General features: G+C 47.4%; 1 protein-coding gene across 1 annotated transcript in view; it reads left to right on the forward strand.

Annotated features, from left to right (window-relative positions):
• Positions 1-414: 414 nt before the first annotated feature.
• Positions 415-23,543, forward strand: part of FAT2 (FAT atypical cadherin 2) — a 44,560-nt gene continuing 21,431 nt past the window's right edge. Inside the window, exons 1-9 of the mRNA XM_014253056.2 lie at positions 415-3,676; positions 4,088-4,402; positions 10,817-10,878; positions 11,706-12,017; positions 12,674-12,884; positions 15,340-15,479; positions 17,150-17,425; positions 17,854-18,064; positions 19,030-23,082. Coding sequence (XP_014108531.2) covers positions 415-3,676; positions 4,088-4,402; positions 10,817-10,878; positions 11,706-12,017; positions 12,674-12,884; positions 15,340-15,479; positions 17,150-17,425; positions 17,854-18,064; positions 19,030-23,082 — 8,842 coding nt within the window. The remainder of the gene's footprint in view (positions 3,677-4,087; positions 4,403-10,816; positions 10,879-11,705; positions 12,018-12,673; positions 12,885-15,339; positions 15,480-17,149; positions 17,426-17,853; positions 18,065-19,029; positions 23,083-23,543) is intronic.

Below are 23,543 nucleotides of genomic sequence, written 5' to 3' on the forward strand. Positions count from 1 at the left end.
GGGGGGGGGAGGCTGGAGAAATAAAACAAGAGGGAGTTTGGATTGGGGGTGGAGAGTTTAGATATGCTGTGTGACTTAGGAGAAAGCAGGATGAAGGGAGGGCAAGATTGTTCACAGAATAGCAAGTCAGCCTGATCAGGGCATCTTGCATGACTTTGCACGTTTTCCCCTCTATGAAGGCAGAAACTGAAGCAGAGAAAGTGAAGAAATCTGAGCCAGCGTAGGGATGTGTGAGGACAGATCTCTCGCTGAGACAGAGGGAGGAAGAGCTGAGCTAACAATTGTGTCAATAAAGGTCGGGGTAGACACAGCAGGGCTGACCCCTTGGAGACTTTTTCTATAACACACTGACCTTAATGAAAATTACCAGTGTTCTTCCTTTGACACCTGCAGGGCTCAAGGAGACACCGCACCATGGAAGTCTCCATCAGGAGTCATTTCCTGAATGTTGCTGTTTTCCTGATGCATTGTGTGGTCCACAAGGCGAGCTGTGAGAAGGGCAACACTTCCCCTCTGCACTTCACTCACTTCTTCTACAATGCCACCATCTATGAGAATTCAGCCCCCAAGACCTACGTGGAGAGCTACATCAAAATGGGTATTTACAAGAGAGACCCTGAGTGGGACATCAGGTACAGGATAGCTTCTGGAGACAACACTGGTTTGTTTAAAACTGAGGAGCATGTGATTGGGGATTTCTGCTTCTTGAGAATAAGAACCAGGAGCAGCAACACAGCACTTTTAAACCGTGAGGTCAAAGACAGTTACATGTTAATAATCAAGGCCACAGAGAGCACCTTTGCCTACGAAGCCTGGGCCAAAGTCTTGATCCATATTCTGGACAGAAACGACTTGAAACCTCTCTTTTCACCCCCCTCCTACAAAGTGTCCATCAGAGAAGACACCCCTCTGAAAACAGTGGTCAGCACGCTCAGTGCCACTGACGCTGACGCTGGGCAGAACGCCGAGTTCTACTATGCCCTCAACACCAAGTCCAACCTATTCACTGTGCACCCCACCACGGGCGCAGTTCTGGTTACAGGCAGGCTGAACAGCACCCATCGAGGCAGGCATAACCTGCAGGTTTTGGCTGTGGACAGAATGAGAAAGATCACAGAGGGGAATGGCTTTGGGAACTTGGCTAGTCTCACAATCCAGGTGGAGCCATCTGCCAGGAAACCCCCCTCTATCTCCTCGGTGAAGGTGACATCACCTGACTCAGATGAAGACTTTGTCTATGCAACTCTCTCTGTAGAAAGTGGCGACTCAGAAGCAGGGATTGATATGGTTGAGCTTGTGGATGGAGATCCGGGAAGACATTTCAAAGCCATAAAATCCTACTTTGGGAGCCCTGAGTTCATGGTTGTATCAAACAAAGAGATAAACTGGTTACTTTACCCATTTGGCTTCAACCTCAGTGTGCAAGCCAAGGATAAGAGCAAGCCACCACTGTTCTCTCCTGTCAGAGTTGTCCACATTCCTCCCTCCAAGTATGTTTCTGCCAGGTTTGAGAAAGAAGTGTACCGGGTCCAGCTCAGTGAATTTTCCCCGGCTGGAAGCCAAGTTGTTATGGTGAAGATCAGACCAGTTTTCCCAAATCTTAAATACATTTTGAGACCTACTCCTGACAGCACAAGCTTTAAGATCAATCCTCACACTGGACTGGTAACTACAGTCAGAGCGATGGACTTCCATGAGCAGTCTAGTTTTGAGCTTGAAGTTACAACCAGTAACAGTCACACATCTGCCACTGTTATTGTTGACATCATTGACTGCAACAATCATGCTCCAGGTTTTACTCAGTCTTCCTATCACAGGGCCTTTGATGAAAATGTTCCTCCTGGTACCAGTGTCTTAACAGTAAGGGCTACAGATGAAGATAAAGGTGACAATGGCTTTGTCACCTACAGCATAGCCAACCAGAAATCAGTTCCCTTTGTCATCGACCCCTATTCTGGTGTCATTTCCACCTCCAAGTCCATGGACTATGAGCTGATGCAGAGATGGTACCACCTGCGCGTGTGGGCGTCAGATTGGGGCTCACCCTTCCGCCACGAGACAGAGGTTTACGTCTCCCTGACACTGAGCAACGTCAATGACAACGCTCCTGTGTTTGAGAAGGCAAGCTGCAGTGGCACCATCCCACGGGACTTTCCAGTTGGGAGCCCTGTGGCCACGGTCTCTGCAATCGACAGCGATGAGCTGCAGCATATCAAGTATGAAATCAAGTCTGGCAATGAGTTACAGCATTTTGAACTGAATCCCATCTCTGGAGTAATATCCCTTAGAATATCTCTGCGAGATCTTCCTTCTGAACAGCCACTTTTCTACTCTTTGAAAATAACTGCAACAGATGGAGAGAACTACGCTTTGCCAACATCTGTGAACATCACTGTGGTCGGCCAAGGTCTCCCTGTCAAAATGCAGTGTGAGGAAACAGGAGTCTTGAAACAACTGACAGAAACCATCATACACTCCATCGAGTCTCAGTCTCAAGGCCATGGGCAGGATGATGAAACATCTCTGAACTTGCACCTTATAAACCATAATGCTCCTAAGTTTGATGACAGCTTTCCACGATCGATTGATATCATAGAGACTGTTCCCATCAACTCAACTATTGCTGACCTTTCAGCCATTGATCCTGACACAGGTTTTAATGGAAAATTGGTCTATGTGATCTCAGATGGAAACGATGACAGCTGCTTTACAATTGACCTGGAACTGGGTCTCCTTCAAGTCCTTTCTCCTTTAGATCATGAACAAACCAGCTTCTACATTCTTAACATTACTGTGTATGACCTTGGCACACCACAAAAATCATCTTGGAAACTATTGGCTGTGAATGTGTTGGATACCAATGATAATACTCCTAAATTCCCTCAAGGTGCCTATTGGGTGGCAATACCAGAACATGTAGCAGCAGGGACGACAATAGCTCAATTGAAAGCAGAGGATGCTGATACAGATGACAATGGGAGAGTTAAATACTCCCTCCTAACCCCCACAGACAAGTTTGCCATTAACAGTGTCACTGGAGAAGTGACGGTTACAGGCGCTCTAGATAGAGAATTGTGGCCTTGCTATGTGCTAAAAATAGAAGCTAGGGACCAGCCCAAAACAGGCTTCCAGCTGTTCTCTGTTACGGACCTGGTTGTGACTCTGGAGGATGTAAACGACAACACACCACAGTGCCTCCCAGCCCTCAACAGAGTGAAGGTCCCCGAAGACCTGCCCGTGGGGACCGTTCTCCTGTTCCTGGAGGCTTTTGACCCTGATGCTGGCTCAGGGGGGGAGGTGAGGTACAGCCTCATTAACAATGAGGAGATGTTTCATGTGGATAAGCTGACTGGGGCGCTCCGTTTGGAGAAGGAGCTGGACTATGAGAAGAGGGACTCTTACAATGTAACCGTGCAGGTCAGTGACGGCGGGAAGCCCTTCTCTCGCTCTTCCCTCTGCCACCTGGAGGTGAACGTCATTGATGTCAACGAGAACTTGAACCCACCACGCTTTGCCTCCTTTGTCTTCAAAGGCTGGGTGCAGGAGAACAGCCCTAAGGGCACATCGGTGATGATGGTCACAGCAAAGGACATCGACAGGGGCAAAGATGGAGAGGTTCAGTATTTCCTCCGAGAAGGAACTGGCCTGTCTGTCTTTCACATCGAAAAGGACACAGGTAAGGACATCTTCATTTAATAGTGTACCTTACAGGCCTAAACGTCCTGCTGTGCTTGGCCTGGCTGTTTGCAATCTTCCATGCATTCAAGTCTTTCTTGATTGTGCAGGGATTTACTAAGTCTATCCCTGGATCTGGGTAGGAGCAAGCAGTTGTTTTTCTCCTTAAAATAATGGCAAATCAGTGTCTGTCCTCCCCCAAAATACTGGAGTCTTCTCTTTCACGTGTGTACCAAAAATTAACCTCAGCAGAAGCAAGCCCTCACCTTCCACACAATCTCACAGCCACGCAAGGTGGGTGCGAGAGTTTGTGCAGCAAAGGGCAGGAGGCAGACTTGAGACTGCTCTGTCATCGAGGACTAGGTGGTCTGAGTTCCTTAAATCCCTCAGAAGCACTCTGTCCTTCTCCTAGGCACCATACGGACCATAGGATCACTCGACCGAGAGGGAACATCTCACTACTGGCTGACTGTGCTAGCCCTTGACCTGGGAACAATTCCTCTGTCTTCTGTGACTGAAATTTATATTGAAGTCACTGATACCAATGACAACCCACCTCAGATGTCCAGACCTGTCTTCTATGCCTCTGTGATGGAGAATTCCCCACCAAACACATCTGTCCTTCAGCTTGATGCCTTCGATCCAGACTCCAGCTCAGAGGGAAAACTAACTTTTCACATCCTAAGTGGAAATCCTCAAGGACTCTTCACCATTAACCTCACTACAGGTAAGACTGACCCAGCTCAGCATCTGTTTTTGAGGCTTCCAAGTGCCCAGAGGATGTTACATATTCGATATAAACAGCCCACACAGCTGCCTTTGGCACACCTTCCTCTTGCAGGAAAAGTCCCAGTCTCCAAATACACTCTGTGGGGAGTCTGAGGATTGAAACCCTCAACCTGAGGGCTGTGATTTGCATCCAGATGGCTCTTAGAATGACACAAAAGTGCTGCATTCAAAGCTCTAAACAGTTGTTTTTAATCTTCCCCCTTATAAACAACTGCCCTGTTGCACAGCCTGAGCCAGGGAACACCCTTATGGATGTGACTGTTCCTGACACCGACCCAGGCAGGATTAACAAAAGTTAATTCCACTGCACTTAAAGGCTCCACCCATTCTCCAGCACTATTAATGTAGTAAGTGTAGTAAGCCTCTTCTTCCATCTTCTTAGACTATATCTTTCATCTGAGGATTATTTACCAGATCTTTCAGAGCCATCAAAAACTCGCTGATGTTTTGTGTAAACAGCTTCCTCAAACTATCCTGGCAGAGCTGACATTGGGCCAGTCTGGCAAGGAAAGCTGTGCCGAGCCCTTCCTGCCATCAGCTCCTGGGAGAAGAGGGAAGGGAGGGCACAGAGCCTCAGTATGGGAGAGGATTAATTGCATGACTTTGATCTCCTGGAGATGATAAAAGCAGTTCAGCTCCTGCAGTGGGATGGAAGCTTGCTCTCAGGTGAGGAGCTGGATGTATTGAAAAAGGCTAGAGGTGCTCTCAGCTACATGTTGCCAGTGGTGTAATGGCTCTCTGGCAGTGCTCTACAGCTGGCTAGGAGGGGAATGGAAGAAAGAAATTATTATTATGAAATACTAAAATCTATTTTTCACAAGAACCTCACAGGGTGCATTTTACATGGCACTGTGTAAATGCACCTGGAGATGTCAGCTAACTGTGACCACTGCTGCCCACAGCTGTAGCTGTCTGTGCTGCCAGAAGCTTTTTAGCCTGGTCACGACATTGCTCTGCATCCAGCTTTCCCACATAATCCAAACAGCTATGTACAACCCAGCCCCAGGCCAGCTTGCACAATGCAGGGTTCTGCAGAAATGTTCCTTCAGAAGCCCCGATGCATAAAACCACTGCCTTTTTGATGGGATGTGAAGCAGGATGGCTATCAGGACACCAAGCTGGCTCCCCTCTTCAGCTGAGCAGCCATGCACCCTGCAGGAAATTCAGCCTTTATGCTGCAGGCAAAGCTTTCAGCCCCACAGGAGTGCAGCCCTGCAAAGTCACACTCCAAGGCTGTCATGTTCCACAGCAAAATGAGTGACTCTGGCAAAATCTAAAAGTTTGCTAATGAGACACCTCACCTCTAAGCCAACCCATTAATCCCCATTTTAGACAAAAAAAGCTCTCTCAAGTATGAATCATCTCCTCTCCATCTCTCCCTGTACTCAGGTGATTTGCATGAGAAAAGTGATAAGTTTGTCAGTTCTGAAGAAACCCATGGGCTGATCTTATCTCTTGGACAGTTGCTGGAGGTCTCTTTAAACCCTGAGCTTGGAGGTTGTTTAAGGTCCTGCTTCCAATCCTGATGAACATTCAGTTATCCATTATTTCACTTGCATGTCACCCAGAAGAGCCTATAATTACCTGTGAACATAAACTGAGCAGTTATACCCTCATGTTTACAGTATCTAAAGAGAAGTCATTTGCTGCTGCTCCCGGAAGGAATATCACAGCTTGTCTAACGATCAGGGCCCTAGGCAGCTTTTTGGAAACCCAATGGTATTTTCATTCTGCAGGCTAGTTGCTCCATTAAGTAGAATAAAACAATAATCTTTGGTCTCAACTTGCTCCTGCAGCACCAGAAGATGAACTGCTGGTCATCCCCATTACTGCAGGATTGTATTTAAAAAAAGAATGGTTATCCCATGGCAGGGCAGAAGACTGATCAAGGCATTTCCTTTTCACCTGTCCCACATGGTCATTGTCATCAAAGAACAGACAAATAAAGTCACACAGGCACTGAAATAAGCCAGAGCACAAGAGGGCCAGAGCTCAGTCTGGGTCTCTCCCAAGTAGGACATTACTGGTAGTGGCCTCTTGGCAAAGGGAGAGGAGGAGGAGGAAGCTTGTTCTCATCCTGTGTCCTAATAAGAATTAAGGTCCTGATGTACTGCTACAACAGGTGTATCTACACCCAGAATAACCCTGCAGAATAGCCCTGGATAATCATTTAGGGCAGAGTGACATACTATTGCAAGTAACCTAACTGGGTTCCTGGTTGTGTGTTTGATTCAGTACCTTGACATGGGGGTGGACTGGCCAGTGGAAACATAACCAGCAAGGCTCCTTGACTTCCCCTGAGGCCTTGCAGGGCAACCAGGAGCAGCTATGCTAACTGTCCTGGGCTCCTCCAGCATTCCCAAACTACCACAGAAACACTCTAAGATCTTCAAGCTCTCAGTTCTCAAAAGAGGGTGGAGAAAAAGGGGGAAAATACATGAAAGGGTAATGAGAAGAGGGAACAAAACTGTGCACTGAGATGAAAGCTCTGTGCCATCGGCGATGGAATCTCTCCAGCCCAGCCTGGCAGCTGGTGTGGAGCAGTGTTTGTGGGAGACAGGGATAGATAGCTACACGGAGAGATGGGCAGATAGTAGGGTTTGGGGTATTCTTCTGCTGGAAGAGTTTTCAGCTTGTTTTGTTCAGGATTTGATGTGAAAGAGGTTCGAGTCCAGACAGGACCAGGAAGAACTGGGAGGCTGTGGCAGGAAGAGTCAGGATGAAGCCATTCACCCTGCTGAAAGGCTGTTTGGAGAATCCTTTCACTTTGGATTATTTGTCTGAAGCTCTTATCTGGTGCTTGTTCTTCTGGTGTTTCTTCTGCTGTGTCAGTGTCCCTTGGCTTCCCCAGGATGCCTGTGGTTCCCTGCATTTCTCTGCAAGGAAGGGCATCCTGCTCTTTAGGCCCGTGGGATGGTTGCATGGCTGCACCCCAAATCAACATAGCACACAGCTGAGCATGGAGTAGAGCACAGCAAGGTCAGAGTAAGAGGTGGGGTGGTAAGAGGAGAAGGAAAAAAAAGGTTAAATGGAAGCAGGAGTGAGACAAGAGAAAGAGGATTTCAGGAGAACAGCCTCTTCCCTTCTCGAGCTCTTGTGAAAGCCTCAGTGCCTGCAAACCTGATTCTGGCTATTTTACCTATCTTAGATTTTCCCCCCTGCAGCAAGGGCAGGGGGCCAGCAACCTCCACCCCAACCCTGTTCTTGCCAGCAGAAGTTATTATTATTTCTTGTTCCCTGACAACAATGCCCTGGTAATTTAAGTGCTCTTGTTCCAACATGAGCAGCCTTCCTCTCTGCCCTTTGCAGGCAGCAAGCAGGAGAGGGGCAGACAATCCTTTCTCCTTGCTGTGTGTGGACAGGCTGCTGGAGGAGTCTATGCCTGCCTGCATGCAGGCAGCAGAAAGCTTGCTTCTGGACCTTCATCTGCATGCAGAGCTTGGCTAATTGGCCAGGTGCAATTAGGACCTTTCACGGTTTTGTTCAGTCTCTGTAGGGTTCAGCAGAAACCTTCAGGGCCTCATGCAAGAACACAAATAAAGGACACCCACTCCCATGGGACAGGCTGGATGGGGTTTTCCAGCAGGGCAGGGTACTGATAACTCACAGACATGCACATGCACACACAAAACACTCATTAAAACTAAGCCTGCACTTCCCAGGCCTTGTAGGGGACAGCAGAAAGAACCAAGGAATTGTGTCCCCAGGCCACACAAAGCTGATGGCAGTTCCCCTTTAATAACAGCTTCCACTTCCATTTTAGCCCTCTGGCCTCACAGGGTGTATAACCAAGCAGCAACAAAAGAAAATGTGCGTTAATTCCAGTCAGCTTCTCCTGGGAATCCTGTGCAGTGTCCATCTCCCCACCTCCAGGAGCTCCGTGGCCGTGTGAACGCTGCTGTCAGTTTGTGCATCTCAGCTTCGCCCAGAGCCGCGGCTCCAAAGGGAATTAGCATGATTAACCCTAATTAATTAACCACAAGAGCTTTCAGATCCCAGGGCAGAGCGGTAACTGAGGGGGGAACCAGGAGCCATGCCTGGGCACTGAGTAAGGGACAGAGTTTGCCTGGGGTGAGGAGGAGAAACCAACCCTTTGCCTTGAGGCTGAGCAGATGTGGAGATAAACCAAAAAAATTCCGTCTGGTGAGACTCCCATCTAGGATAGAGTACAGGTTATGTTACAGAGAGCAGAGTCAGCTCTTAGTCCCCAGGAGGCAGGAGCATCTTCAGTGGTACAGACATTCAAGAGTAGCATTAAATTCCAGTTCATCTGCCTTCACTACAGTCCTCCTTCTCCAGCACTAGAAAGCTGAGCTATGATCCTGCTTTCTTTCATTTTTTTCATTAAGTCATGAAAGAATTTCAGGGTGTGGCCTGGCAAATCCAGATAGTCACTTCAGATTGGTTAAACTCCCTTCCATCAGGCAGCATGTAGTAATCCAGTGCAAACAAGGTCTTAAGTCTGCTGGAACTGGATTTTGCAATCTGATAAACCAGAAATCTCCAGTGTGCACATGGGTGTCAGGCAGCTCTGTTGTCAATATCTCTTTGTCCTGTGGGCTTTTTAGGCTAAAATTATGAAGCATTCCCTGAGGTAGCTGGAGTTGTGGGCTCAGTAGCCAGCCTATTGGCAAGTGAGGACAGGAGCATCAGAGATCTCAGTGAGCTGCTGCTGCAATTCCTTCTCCAGGTCCCCATAAGGAGAGCATTTCCATGAGTGTTGCTGCTAATGGAGCCCTGCAGCCTCTCACTAATCTGGGAAAGCTTAAAAAACTTTAAAACTTTTTAGAAGTTTTAAAAGCTCCTCAGCCAGGCTCTCTCCTGAGTCTTCTTCACCTGCTGAGATGTTAAAAGGATGATTAGGGAGAGAAAAAAGCTACTCTGCAGACAAGCAAACAATTTTTCAAGCCATCTTGTCATAACACATTAAGGAGTGTTGATTTATGATGGTAAAGGCATCAAATAAATGTTTAGCACCATGGCTGGTGCCAAATGTGAATAATCCCAGAGAACAAGTGGAAACGGTGAACAGTAGTCATGTTCCAAGCAGCTGCTCCTTGCTCCCTCCTTCAACTGCCTTCTGTTTCCTGCAGCCATTTGAAATTTTCTCCTGCTTGTCATGCTCAGACAGACATACACAAAAAGTATGGTACAACTGAAGACAATACTATTAATTAAAGCTTTCAGGCTTGGCACCAGAAATGAGAGTTGAGATGGGTTCATGCAGCTGGGATTTACGAGTCTTTCAGGGCACACAGAGCTCACTCCACTGCACATGCACATGGCATCCTGTGCAGAGCATTTCCCAGGGTAAAGGGAACCTGTGTCACTGCTTGCTGTGCTCAGGAAAATTCACCCTGCCCATCATTGGTGTGAAGAAGCAGAATTTCTCTTCACAGGGAAAAGAGAAGTGGACTAGAAGTAACTAGGAGTGGACAAAAGCACTCACATGTGTCAGCCTTGATGACTTTCAGGTCATCAAACATTGCATATGCAATTTCCATCATGGGTAAAGCAGTTATAAAATTATGTAGAGCTGTTTTTCCCCGAAAAGTGAAGAGTCAAGGTGCTCAGCAAGGACTGTTATGAAACCAGACATGGAAACAGAAGCCTCAGCTCCATCCTTTCCACACTTGCATCTACTCAGCTTAGTCATTGACAGGCCAAAAAGAGGCAATTATGATGACTTTGTTTCAACTCTAGTTTATTATAGCCACAATTCTTCCCTCCTGCATCCAGCTTATTCATACTGTGTATTTTTCAGAAATCCCTCAAATCTTGCAGTTGTTGGAGGACTCATCCTGTGTCTCATCAAGGCTTAAATAATGTACCAACATTATTTTTGACTGTGTACCTTATTTTTAGCCGGAATGCATTTGTTCTAGCAGTCGAGTAGAGGGTATTTCCCACTTTTGTCAAAACACTGTAAATTACAAAGAGCAAGGTTGAGCACAGGGAAGACAGGAGTAGAGACTTGTTAAGAGGCCAGACTTGTGCCAGCACATGCAGAATGTTTCTTACTTAGAGGCATAAGAAAAGTTTTGTTTTCATGGTCCTGCAGCTTTTCTCACCTAATGCCTTGCCAACCCTCAACTGATGCAGGCATCTGGTAGGTGTTCCCCCTCCTCCGTGGTCTCTGTGATCAGAGAGCAGCAGCAACACCTCCACAGAGGGATTCACGCTGGGAGGGGATGGATTCCCCTCTGGGGGTATCTGCCTTTCTGCTCTGATCACAAAGGGAACCTGAAACAGGACAGGTGGGCAGGCTGATCTTGGGCATTCACGGATCTGATCAGCCCTGGTTTTTCTTGCATGCTGAGTCTTGGAGCTCAAAGGGTTTCTTTCTTGGCAGGTCTGATTTCCACGACTTCACGGCAGCTGGATCGAGAATACAAGGCTGAACATATCCTTGAGGTGGGTAATGATGATTGTAATTAGCTTTATTTACCTACAAGTGTATTAAGTCCTCAAAGAGCTTTCCTTGCAAGTTGGAGCACAGAGAAAGAATCTCATCCCATCAGCTCCCAACTGCTGAGAAACTTAATTAAATGGTGTGTGTTAACCCAAGAGACAGCTGCAGCAGTACTGTGGGGTTTATTATTTTCTTGCTGAAGACTGGAGCAAAATTTCTGTTCTGGAAGCTGTGGGAATGCAGGAAGAGGTCTGGAACTATCCTCTAGCAGGATGGTTTATACATTATGAGGGAAAGAGCAAGCCAGAGAAATCCACCCTCGTTTATCTCATTGTATCAGATATTGCTGTGTAGCTTCTGTCACCAGCCCCCATCCTCAGCTGCTCACAGCTACAAGTATTGCCATCAGAGGGATCTGGAGGTTTTTGAGTCTATCAGGGTCTATCATTTCTCTCTGCAATGCAACGTGCTGGGAGCTTGCACAGGCAGGGCAGGGTGAGGATGGCTGGTACCTCACCAAGCCATTGCAGTACAGGTGTTTTCAGATGTGTGATCTCTAATGTTCAGCCAGCCAGAACAGCAGAGCAGCTGGAGGCAGGAGCCCTGCAAACTCATCCCCCTGTGCATGGACAGGCCCTGCACACTGCCAGCTACAGCCACCAGGCTTTGCCCTGCAGAGGGGAGCAGTGCCTTTGAAAAAGGGGAGATAGAAATGCAGAGCCACACAAAATCCCCCAGCTGAGTGATTGCCCACCAGGATGGAGGCTGGCTGGTCACACTCGGGTCACGTCTGAGAGCCCTGTCACCTGCTCCCTTTGCTTGCTGACAGGTGGCTGTGTCTGACAACGGAGAGCCAGCGCTGAAGTCCACCAGCAGAGTCGTGATCCAAGTCCTGGATGCCAATGACAGCCCTCCCAGTTTCCCCCACAAGCTGTTCATGGTGCAGCTCCCCGAGAGGGAGGCCTCGGAGACCCCACTGCCGGTCTACAGGCTGATCGCTTCCGACCGTGACCAGGGCCAGAACAGCCAGATCACCTACACCATCGAGGAGGAGGAGGACGGCATATTCACCATCAACCCCACAACTGGCACAGTCTTCTCCAGGAAAGCTTTCCCTGCCTCTGAATACAACATACTCACGGTGAGAGGAGAGGGAAACACAAAGAGCTGATGGGAAGAGACGGGCAGAAAGGGAAAGAGAGAGAAGGGTTAAGAAACAGAAAAGATACAAGGAAAGAGATGGAGAAAATGCAGCAGTGGGGAGGAAGAGAGCTTGAATAAGGCAAATGTGTTAAGAGGGAGAGAAAGTGGGAAGGAATTATAGGAAATGCAGAAGGTAGGAAGCTATTAAAAATGGACAATAAGTTTAAAATTAACTGTCCAACCTACCTTCAGAGAGGAATACAGTGATCCATGATCCCATATGGATGTGGACTCAAACCTGAACAGTCTTTGGGTTCCATCATGCCTCTGTATGGCATTCTGATCTGGCCGTGGAGCTTAGATGTAGATTCAAATCCTTCCCACAGTCTGTGTGTCTTTGCAGTGAGGCTTGTAATCCAAGTCTCTGCTATGGATGGAGCTTGGCAGATTTACTTGACTGCAAAGAGGAATTTAGGTTGCATGGCTCTGCCTTGGAAGCAGCCAGAGCGTGGACCACTGGCTCAAGATTTGTTTAATGGGATCTTTGGGCACACTGGGAGCTGAAACTTCTGGTGGGTGGGAGAAGGAGCTTTCCATGGAATTCCCATGAGCTAACTGAGCTTTCTCCCTGAGTGCATGTGCCTTTCTCTGCAGGTCAAGGCCACAGACGGCGGCAGCCCCCCGCTCTCCTCCCACGTGAGACTTCACATCAGCTGGGTCGCCCGGCCCGGCCCTTCCTCAGAACCACTGGCTTTTGATGAACCCCACTTCAACTTCGCCGTGATGGAAACAGATCCTGTGAACCACATGGTGGGAGTGATCAGCATGGAGATGGGCCCCAGCCAAGTGTGGTTTAATATCACAGGTGAGGCACAGAAATTAGAGCAGGGCAGCGGTGTCTGGGAGCGTTTGGCTCCCTTGGCTTTCAGCACTCTCGCATGCCTGAGCTAATGGAGTTGTTTGCTTTAGGTGTAGGTGAGCTATGGGGAAAGTTTTCTCACAGGCACCGGAAGGTTTAAACAGCCATTAGACAAAGCTGCCCATCCAAGGCTGCCAGTGCCAAGTGCAATTACCCAACACAGTTTTTTAATGACAATCTGGAACTTGCCTGTGTTTGAGGTGTTCTCTGATGTCACACGAGAGGCAGGGCATGCCAGTGCCAGATCCTCCTGGGAATCAGGTGACACTGTTGGTTTTGTTAAAACTGCCTGCAAGGATCCAGGTGTGTGGCTGAGGGTTACAGATACCCTTCATATCTCCCCCCACGTTGAGTCTTGAGCAGGGAGTTGAGAAGGAAGCATTCCTCAAAGACCTAGTCTGCCCTAACTTGTGGGGCTCTCCCTTCCTCCTCACCACATCCCAGGGGTGATTTAGACATGGAATGTGGAACTCTAGGGCCTCCTCTAAGACACACGATTCAGAGGGGGTGTGGGCTGTCACCCCAGGGGATTCTCCAGGCAGTGTGTGCAGAACTGGTCCTACCAACGAGGGCCAATTGTGCTCGTGTAATTTGATGTTTTGAAGTGGTGCCCCAATCTACCTTGCACAGCCTTTCCCTGGTACTGCCTGCAGGGCCTGCCCTTGTCAGACAAAGCCTTAATTGGGCAAGTCAGTAGTTTTTCTCCTTACTGTGTTAGGGCATGGATAATGGTGTATAAATACAATTAAGCAACAAGAGATACAACACTACAAGGAGCAAGACAATATCTGTGAAAGGTTTATCTGGCATTAGTAGTGTCTGCTTGGGTCTGCAGAACGAACGGTGTATTCCTCTGAATGTTATCCCATCATTTCCCTGCTGAGTGCTGGAGCATAGCTTGACTTCATCTTTCCCAGTTCCTAGAGCTCCAAGAGATGCTGAAGGCTCTCTTGGTTTCTATCCTGGTGGAAAAGGGCAGGATTTTATTTTCCCTGCAAGGGAAGGAAGGCATCATGACAGCTGGCGGCCAGGGGGGTGATGCAGAGATCCAGGAGCCTTTGGCAGCTCATTCAGGGTTTCACCTTTCCCACACCACAAACACTCTGTCACTGGGATTGATGGAGTCTACAAAATCTCAGACAAAGCAACAGTGTTCTTCATCTCTTTCCTTTTCTGGGCTTCTTCTTTCCATTTGGCACTGTGCACAGTGGGTCTCTGATCCATGGGTCTCTCTCCCTCTGTCTCTGCATCTTTCTGTCTCCTTCCCAGCAGGAGAGCACTGGTACAGATGGCTGGTGAGCACTGCATTCCTCCAGCAAGGGAAGATATGTCATTTTACAATCAGCAGAGATTTTACCGGCTGGTAATAGAATAAAGCAGAATCCAGAGCATCTAGTAGCCAGGGAGAAAGAAGTTGAGACCTGGGATAAATTACAGGAAGCTATTTCAGCTTCTTCATATCTCAGAGCAGCTTTGCAGGGTTTAATGTGCAAGAGGAGCCAAATAGGCCCCAGCGAGTGAGGCATGAGAAAGGAGCTGCCATGCCAGGGCTGAGCAGCAGTAGGGTGAGGGACAGCTTTCTGCTGCTGAGCTGCTCAGGCCTGCTGTTCCTGGCAATTCTCAGCCATCTGGGTTGGAGGCAACAGGCTCTGCTCACCCTGGAAGCACCGTCTGCCTCCCCAACTGTTGAGTGTTGGGAATTCAGGTAGCTCCCAGGCTCCCAGGCGTGGTGATGAGGACCACTGCTGATATGCCCACAGTGTGACCTTGAATCAGAAGCCAGCAAGAGCCCTTCTTGTTGCAAGGCAAGAGCCTTCTACCCAGCAGGTCCCTGATCCATGCTAAGCCAGTGATGGTGCATGGCTGGAAACCAAATGTGCTGAATTGTGCCTGTTGCCAAGCTAGCCAGGACATCACATGCATAAGTGCTTCCTTTCCCCTTCTCTCCTCCTCCTCGTTTTCTCTAATTCCCCTCACCTTCCTTTTCACACTACTTTGTCACCATCTGTGACTATCTCTTTGTCCAGCTTTGCCTTGTCCTCCCTATCTCCTGTGTCCATCTATCTATATCTATCTATCTATCTATCTATCTATCTATCTATCTATCTATCTATCTATCTATATCTATCTGTCTATCTATCTATCTATCTATCTATCTATCTATCTATCTATCTATATCTATCTATCTATCTATCTATCTATCTATATCTATCTATCTATCTATCTATCTATCTATCTATCTATCTATCTATCTATCTATCTACCTATCTGTCTATCTATCTACTATCTCATGTGGTTTTGAGTTTCCAGGTTTGGGAGAGGCCTTACCTGTGGCTCTGTCCCCAATCTAGCTGATGTAACTGCCCTCCTGTTGCCCTTTTCTGTGTCCCCCTTGTCCCAGGTGGTGATGATGACATGGATTTTGACATTGAAAAGAGTACAGGCAGCATGGTCATTGCAAGACCCCTGGATGCGAGGAAGAAGTCAAACTATAACCTGACAGTAGAAGTCACTGATGGGTCCAGTACAATCAAAACCCAGGTAATTTTTTTTTCTTTAGTGGGGACTCCATGGAAAGGGAGCATATGCCAAAGCTGAGTCTGTTGAGCTCTGGATCAGGTGCCAGGCACAGGAATCTCCTTACACTGTGATCCTCCATTACACAATTACCCTTGCACCAAGCTAAGACTGTTTATATGTTGCTGGAATCACAGCTGGTCCAGGAAAGCCTAGATCTTTCCCATTGATCCCAGGCAGCACACACGGACACATCTACACCACCAGCCAAGCTGGGGTGGTAGTTCACACACTCAGAACTCAACTTGGTCTCAGCAGCTCAGGATGATTTACAGCACATCTGGGACAGCATCTTAAGGGAAGTGTGTACACAGTTAGGTCAGGCTTGGGTCCGTGTTCCCATGCCAAGGGTTGTTCCTGGGATATGCTAGCCCAGGTACAACCTGCGCAAATCCATCTGCAAGAGGTGAGGTCAGACCCAGGGAGTGAGTGGAGCAACTGCAGAGATGCTGTGTGCTCTGAGTTGCCTAATATAAAGTAAGTGCTGGTAAAAGGAGGCATTTCACTGTCAAGCATGTCCCTGAGCCCCAGCTAAAATGATGAGATTTTGTCCATCTTTACCTACCCTGAGGAGGGGTGTTCAGGACATGCTCTTTCACTAGTCATTCTCTCCACACATAAGAAGCAGCCAAAAATCCAGCCCTGATGCACAGGAAGACCTAGGATGTGAGTCACCTGTCAGTAATGCTTATCGTGGGAAATTCACTGTGGGGGGTGATGAGTGAGGAACTGCAGCATTCCTGTGAAACGTGGTGCTAACCGATGACCACTTGTCTCAGCTATCTTCCAGTATTGCTCCAAATAAACAAACAAAGCCCCACCTTGCCTAGTGTGCATTCCCTGCCACCTTGCATCTCATCCCTACGTTTATTTTGGCACTCAAAGCTGCTAGCAGATGTCAAGAAACCTGCTTGTGTAAAACCCCCATGGCATGCTCAGGTTTGCTAAAGGAAGCAAATTATTACACTTGGTTGGGACTTCCTAAGATGCCGGAAGCACATCAGTAGGAGGGTCAGGACAGCCAGGGTAGGAGACCACAGAGGAGAAAGCAGTGACTTCTCCAGCAGGATTCAGGATTCCCAATGTGTGCTGTTAAATGCAGAGAGCATTAACAAAACACCAAACTTGGCTAAAAACGGGTAGAAGAGAAATTTTGCTTCTCCACACACTTGCTGCTCTTGAGATTGGCCAGCCTCTCCCTTCTTTTACCAAACATCCCCTTTCTGTCAGCTTTCTGTTGAGTAAATAACAGGGCACCGTTGCCTGTGTTGGCACCAGCCAGCAGCAAAGCTGGCACCACGGCTGAGCTGCTGCTGCTTTCCATGACAGGCTGTGACTGTGTCCCCATGTGCCAAGTGCAGGCATGTTCACTCTGAATGCCTTGCCAGACTGGAGAGATTTTTAAAAAGGAGAGGAAGCAAACTGAAAAACACTGAAGGGGAAGGAACAGCAGGAGTTCCTTGGGATGAAGGACAGAAGGCTCCCAGTCATCACGGATGGCAAAGGTCCAAGAGTTAGAAAACTGTGATGGTTATGGCACTCAGAGTATGTCAACACCCAAGAAGGATTGGTAGCTGAGATTTTACATGGCTGCATGTCCAGTTGCTGCCCTCACTATGCTGTCTCCCCCACAGGCATTTATCCATGTGATTGACATCAACCAGCACCGTCCCCAGTTTCTTGAGAGTCACTACGAGGTGAGGATTCCTGAAGATACCCCTTCAGGGAGAGAAATCCTTCGAGTTAGTGCAACAGACAAGGACAAAGGAAAGGGGCTCATCTACACCATCCATGGCAGTGTGGACCCCAAAAGCACAAGACTTTTCCAGTTGGATCCAGGCAATGGAGCCCTCACAACAGCAGAAGGCTTCAGTTCCCAGCCCATGCCTCAGCACACCCTCACAGTGATGGTGAGTCCTGTCCAAGCCCTGCTGAGTCCACCAGCTTGCCTGGGATATATGGGTCACTGGAGAAATTAAAAGTGGGTCTAGCCTTTGAGGGAGGATTTGCCTGGAACAATAGGGGAAAGGAAAAGTAGGGTGTTAACCTTTACTATATGGCTAAGTGTAGTTAACAGCCTGCATTCCTCAACCACCTTCTCTGGAGGGCCACTGGGTTCCTATGAAAGAAAACACAGTGTGTAATAGTTAATGTTAGGTTTCAAATTCACGGCTGAGCTTCGGTGCTGAAACTTCCAGGCTCATTCCCAGCCAAGGGGTTGGTACCATTGCAAAACACCCAACTCTTACAGAGTGCTGATGAGTTACTTGGAGGATGGTGCAGACAAGACTGGCACATCCTTGGGTGTGACTGTTCCTGCTCTCTTTCTGCCATTCAGGTGCGAGACCAGGAGGTTCCCATCAAGCGGAACTTTGTCCGAGTCATCGTCCATGTGGACAGCTGCAACCTTCACCCTCCCCAGTTCAGCAGCATCCATTACGAAGCAGAAGTGCTGGACTCGGCAGTGGTGGGCACAGAGATCATACAAGTCAGAGCCCTTGATCAGGATCAGGGAGCTAATGCTGAAATCCACTACGCCCTTCAGGCAGGTGAGAGCCATGCAACAAGAAGTTTAGGTTTTGATCATACCTGCATTATCATGCTCTAACTGGTGGCCACTTGATCAGCTTTGTCTAGCTGTTGCAAAGAACAGAAAATGACTGCACAGCTCTAAAAATGTGATTTTCTTCCTACCCAGAAAAAATCCAGAGTGAGTAGGTAATTTCCATATTATGGAATATTAGCATCTTTTCTTAAGAAGACAGCTTAATGTTGAGTCACCGGTCTAAGAAAAATAGTGACTGGACAAGTTAGAACAACCTAAAATCTGCTCCTCTTTGTCCATGGGAACTATTCAGTTGTTAGGCAAAAGTACTCCCAATTCCCACAGGAGTCATCATTATTCTACTATTTTTACCAAGAAACACATCCTCAAGAAATGGTGAGAACCCTCTCAGCATTGACTGGTGGTGGTTTTGAGTCATTCATGCTCAGTGGGCAAATATTTTATCATTCTATAAAGGTTAAAACCTAAGTATTTATGTCTATGCCACACAGCCTATTTAGCCTGTAAACTCTTCGCAGGAGACAAGCCATTCTTTGCTCCATCTTTCTCACTGCAATTTAGATCAAGGACTGAGAAATTTAATTGCTCCTGAAGTATTGGTAATTACAAGCATGACAGGGCTTGAAGGAACCAGTACTGTCTGTGCTACCATGTTCTGCACACGAGGCAAAAGCTTCAAGCACATGCTCTGCCACCACTAAATATGCTTAAATTAGAAGGGTGTTTATCTCCAATTTACATTTTGATTGATTCAAATGTTAGCTCACAGATCTCAATGGGTTCATTGTTCTTACAATTAAAATTATTTAGAAATTAATTAATTTCTCCCAGTAAAAGAAACAGATGTTAATCAGATCTGCAGTCAGGAGAATCTATGAAAAAGAGTTTCAGAAAACAAAGATCAATAACGTGTCTGCATTCTTCACTCTGTAATTTCTTTTCTTGCAGGAAATGGGGAAGGCTTCTTTAACATCAACCCATATTCTGGAATTATTACAGTTGCCCAGAAGCTGGACCCATCCAGGCAGGAACGATTTACTCTTATTGTCAAGGCAGAAGATCAGGGGTTTCCTCAGCTTAAAGATTCTGCTACAGTACACGTCCACATTAGACCCTCGGATCGAACCCCTCCAAAATTTTCAGAGGCTGAATACATCACAGAGATCAGTGAATCCACTGCTATTGGCTCTCCTCTGATCCAGGTTTCAGCCACAAGCTTATCACCAGTCAGTTATGAAATAAGAGATGGAAATGGTGATGGAGTATTCTCCATGAACTATCAGTCAGGCCTTATTTCCACTCAGAAGAACTTAGATTTTGAGCAGGTGTCTTTTTACCAGTTGAAAGTGCGTGGTACCAACATGGCTGGAGCATTTATGGACGCAGTGGTGCTCATCTATGTCATAGATGAGAATGACAATGTGCCTGTCTTCGTTAAGTCTTCCTTCGTTGGCTGGATCATGGAGAATGCCCCATCACAAAGCATGGTTCTGGATGAAAGCAACGCTCCCCTCGTGACCTATGCAACAGATGCTGATCAGGACTCCAATGCTTTGCTTGTCTATGAGATTTTGGAACCGGAGGCACTGAAATATTTCACAGTGGATCCCAGCACAGGGACACTGACCAGTCGTGCTGATATAGACTATGAGCTCACGCCAGTTTTCCACTTCAGTGTACATGTGCACGACAGTGGAAGTCCCAGCTTGTTCGCATCCAAGCCTGCCAAGGTCACAATCCATGTGAAAGATGTCAATGATTCACCTCCAGTCTTTCTCAGAGACACTTACGACATTTCCATCTTGCTACCTGCCTACCCAGGGATGGAGCTTTTGTCAGTGCAGGCAAAAGATGCAGATTCAGAGGTGACCTACAGCATCGCAGAAGGAAACCTTGATAATGCTTTCCACATCCATCCACTAACAGGTCTCATCTCCATTCTTAACACTACCAGCCTGAGGAGCTACCGAGAGCTCACAGTCAGAGCTGGTGATGGCTTATATAAGAGTACTGCCCTGGTTAAGCTAAATTTAACTCGAGCACAAGGTACCAGCTTGAAATTTGATCAAGATGTATATACAGCAACTGTGAAGGAGAATTCTACAGATGAGAAGACTCTAACCATTCTTGGGGTCAAGGGATATCAGCTAAATGAACCCCTTTCCTATTCACTTTTGAATGAAAAGGAAAGGTTCAAAATGATCCAAGCCTCTGGAGTTCTTCAGACCAAGGGTGTGAAATTTGACCGTGAAATGCAAGACATGCATGAGGTAGCTGTGGAAGTGAAGGACAACAGGAAGCCACCAAGAGTGTCCCAAGCCACAGTCAGAGTTTATGTAGAGGATGTCAATGACAACCCCCCACAGTTTGAGAATCTGCCATACTATGCCTCAGTGCAGGATGGCACAGAGCCAGGGGATGTCCTTTTTCAGGTGTCAGCAACAGACAAAGACATAGGGGATAACGGAGCAGTTACCTACTCATTTGCAGAGGAATACAAATACTTTTGGATTGACCCTTACCTAGGAGACATCTCTCTTAAGAGGCCTCTTGATTATCAAGCTTTAAATAAATACAACCTCCGGGTCATTGCTAAGGACAAAGGAGAGCCTCCCCTGCTCGCTGAAGAGGAGGTTGTGATCAGTGTGAGGAACAGATCCAACCCTCTGTTCCAAAGTTTGTACTACCGAGTGAAGGTGCCAGAAAATGTCCCCCCATACACATCTATTCTCCACATCCAGGCCCGCAGCCCTGAAGGCTTGCGCCTCATCTACAACATTGTGGAAGAAGATTACCTGAAACTCTTCAACACTGACTTCAAAACTGGTGTCCTCACTGTCACAGGGCAGCTGGACTATGAGCTAGAGACAAAACACACATTCACTGTTAGAGCCACAGACACAGCACTGGGATCCTTCTCAGAAGCCAGAGTAGAGGTGGAGGTAGAGGACATTAATGACAACCCTCCCGTATTTTCTCAGATCATTTACACAGCATCTGTCTCGGAGAGTTTGCCACCACAGACCCCTGTTGTCCATCTCTTTGCCTCTGATAAGGATTCGGGCAGAAACAAAATGGTTTCCTATCAGATCATGGATGATGGTTCAGATGCTGCCAAGTTCTTTAATATTGATGCCAGCACAGGGCAAATAACAACAGCTCAAGCACTTGATTACGAAACAAATCAGCAGTTCCGCATGAAAGTCAGAGCTGCGGATCATGGGGTGCCTCCACTCAGTAGCGATGCCCTGGTAATCATAGATGTGACAGACATCAATGACAATCCCCCTGAGTTCAGCCAGCTTCAGTATGAAGCCAAGGTCAGTGAAATGGCTACGTGTGGGCACATTGTGATCAAAGTCCAGGCCCTGGACCCCGACAGTGGAGACACCACCCGGCTGGAATACGTGATTCTCTCGGGTAATGACAACAGGCATTTTGCCATCAACAGCACTTCTGGAATAATATCCATGTTCAACCGCTGCAAAAAGGACTTGGAGCCATCTTACAAACTCAGAGTTTCTGCTTCGGATGGAGTTTTCAAGAGCACTGTGCCTGTGTATATCAACACCACAAATGCCAACAAATACAGCCCCTCTTTTCAGCAGAACGTGTACGAGGCAGAGCTGGCAGAAAATGCTGAGATAGGAACCAAAGTGATTGAGCTGCTGGCTATTGACCCAGATGGTGGTCCATATGGCACCATAGACTACACCATCATAAATAAACTGGCCCATGAGAAGTTCTCCATAGACAATAAAGGCTGTATTTCGACACTGCAAAAACTGGACAGGGAGAATTCCACAGAGAGAGTCATTGCCATTAAAGTCATGGCCAAGGATGGGGGTGGGAAAGTGGCCTTCTGCACTGTCAAAATAATCCTTACAGATGAGAATGACAACCCACCTCTTTTCAAAGCCTCTGAATACACACTCTCCATCCAGTCCAATGTCAGCAAAGGCTCCCCTGTCATCCAGGTACTGGCTTATGATGCTGATGAAGGTGCAAATGCAGATGTCATTTACTCTGTTGACTCTGTGGAAGATGTGGCAGAAGACCTTGTGGAGATTAATGCTGCCACTGGGGTTGTTAAGGTCAAGGAGAGCCTTATTGGTTTAGAAAACAGAGCCTTTAACTTCAAGGTGAAAGCTGAAGATGGCAGACCCCCTCACTGGAACTCCCTTGTTCCAGTAAATCTGCAGATTGTCCCCAGGGAGGTGACATTGCCAAGGTTTTCTGAGCCCCTTTATACATTCTCTGCATCCGAGGATCTTCCAGAGGGGTCAGAAATAGGGTCAGTGAAAGCTTTTGCAGAGGATCCCATTATATACAGCCTGGTGAAGGGAACCACTACAGAAAGTAACAAGGACGAGGTGTTCACACTGGATGAACAAACAGGGGCTTTGAAAATCAAAAAACCCATTGATCATGAGACCACCAAGTGGTACCAGGTTGATGTCATGGCTCACTGCTCACATCTGGAGACAGAGCTGGTCTCTCTGGTCTCTGTGAATATCCAAGTGCAGGATGTGAATGACAACAGACCTGTTTTTGAGGCAGATCCCTACAGAGCTTTTGTCATGGAGAACATGCCTTCAGGAACCACAGTCATTCAAGTGACAGCTAATGACCAGGACATGGGAAGTGATGGGCAGGTGACCTACAGTCTGGAAGCAGAATCTGGCAACCTCCGCGGGCTCTTCACCATTGACGGTGAGAGCGGGTGGATCACCACACTGAAAGAACTGGACTGCGAAGACCAGGAGATCTATCGCTTTTATGTGGTGGCCACTGACCACGGCAGGAAGGTCCAGCTCTCTTCCCAAACCCTGGTGGAGGTCACTGTCTCTGATGAAAATGACAATGCCCCACAGTTCACCTCAGATTTCTACAAGGGGTCGGTCACTGAGAACGCAGAGCCGGGGCAGGTCATTGTCACCCTGAGCACCATCGACGCGGACATCTCCGAGCAGAACCGGCGGGTCACGTGCTACATCACCGGTGAGTTTTTCCTGGCTTTGAATCTCCAGTGGGCAAGAAGAGAGTATCATCTCAAAGTAAGGATTTGATACCTTGTCTTACAGATTATTAGTACAGAAATAATGTTATACTGACTGTCCTGTCAGAAGCAGGAGATGAAGGCTGAGCTCTGTCATGAGCTGGACTCAGGTGAATCTGGGGAATACAAAACCTTTCAGTAACTGCAGTGGGTGGAATGATCATTAAAATAATTATCTCACCACTGAATCGTCCTGTTTCTCTGGGAATAAATAAATAAATAAGATACATGTAAGTAATTACACTGTACTGTAGAAATATTTATTTACACTTTCTTAACAGAGGAATAATTAAGACAGTGTAATTGTAATATCTCTTGGAAGGACAGGAGGGGCAGTACAGCAAGAAGGAAGATTTTTCTCACACAGATACTGTGATCTGTATTTAAGTTCTTTGACCCAGCT

Source organism: Pseudopodoces humilis, chromosome 17 (assembly GCF_049639895.1).
Source record: "Pseudopodoces humilis isolate 2021_Gansu_Grassland_sample_001 chromosome 17, ASM4963989v1, whole genome shotgun sequence".
Taxonomy (NCBI): domain Eukaryota; kingdom Metazoa; phylum Chordata; class Aves; order Passeriformes; family Paridae; genus Pseudopodoces; species Pseudopodoces humilis.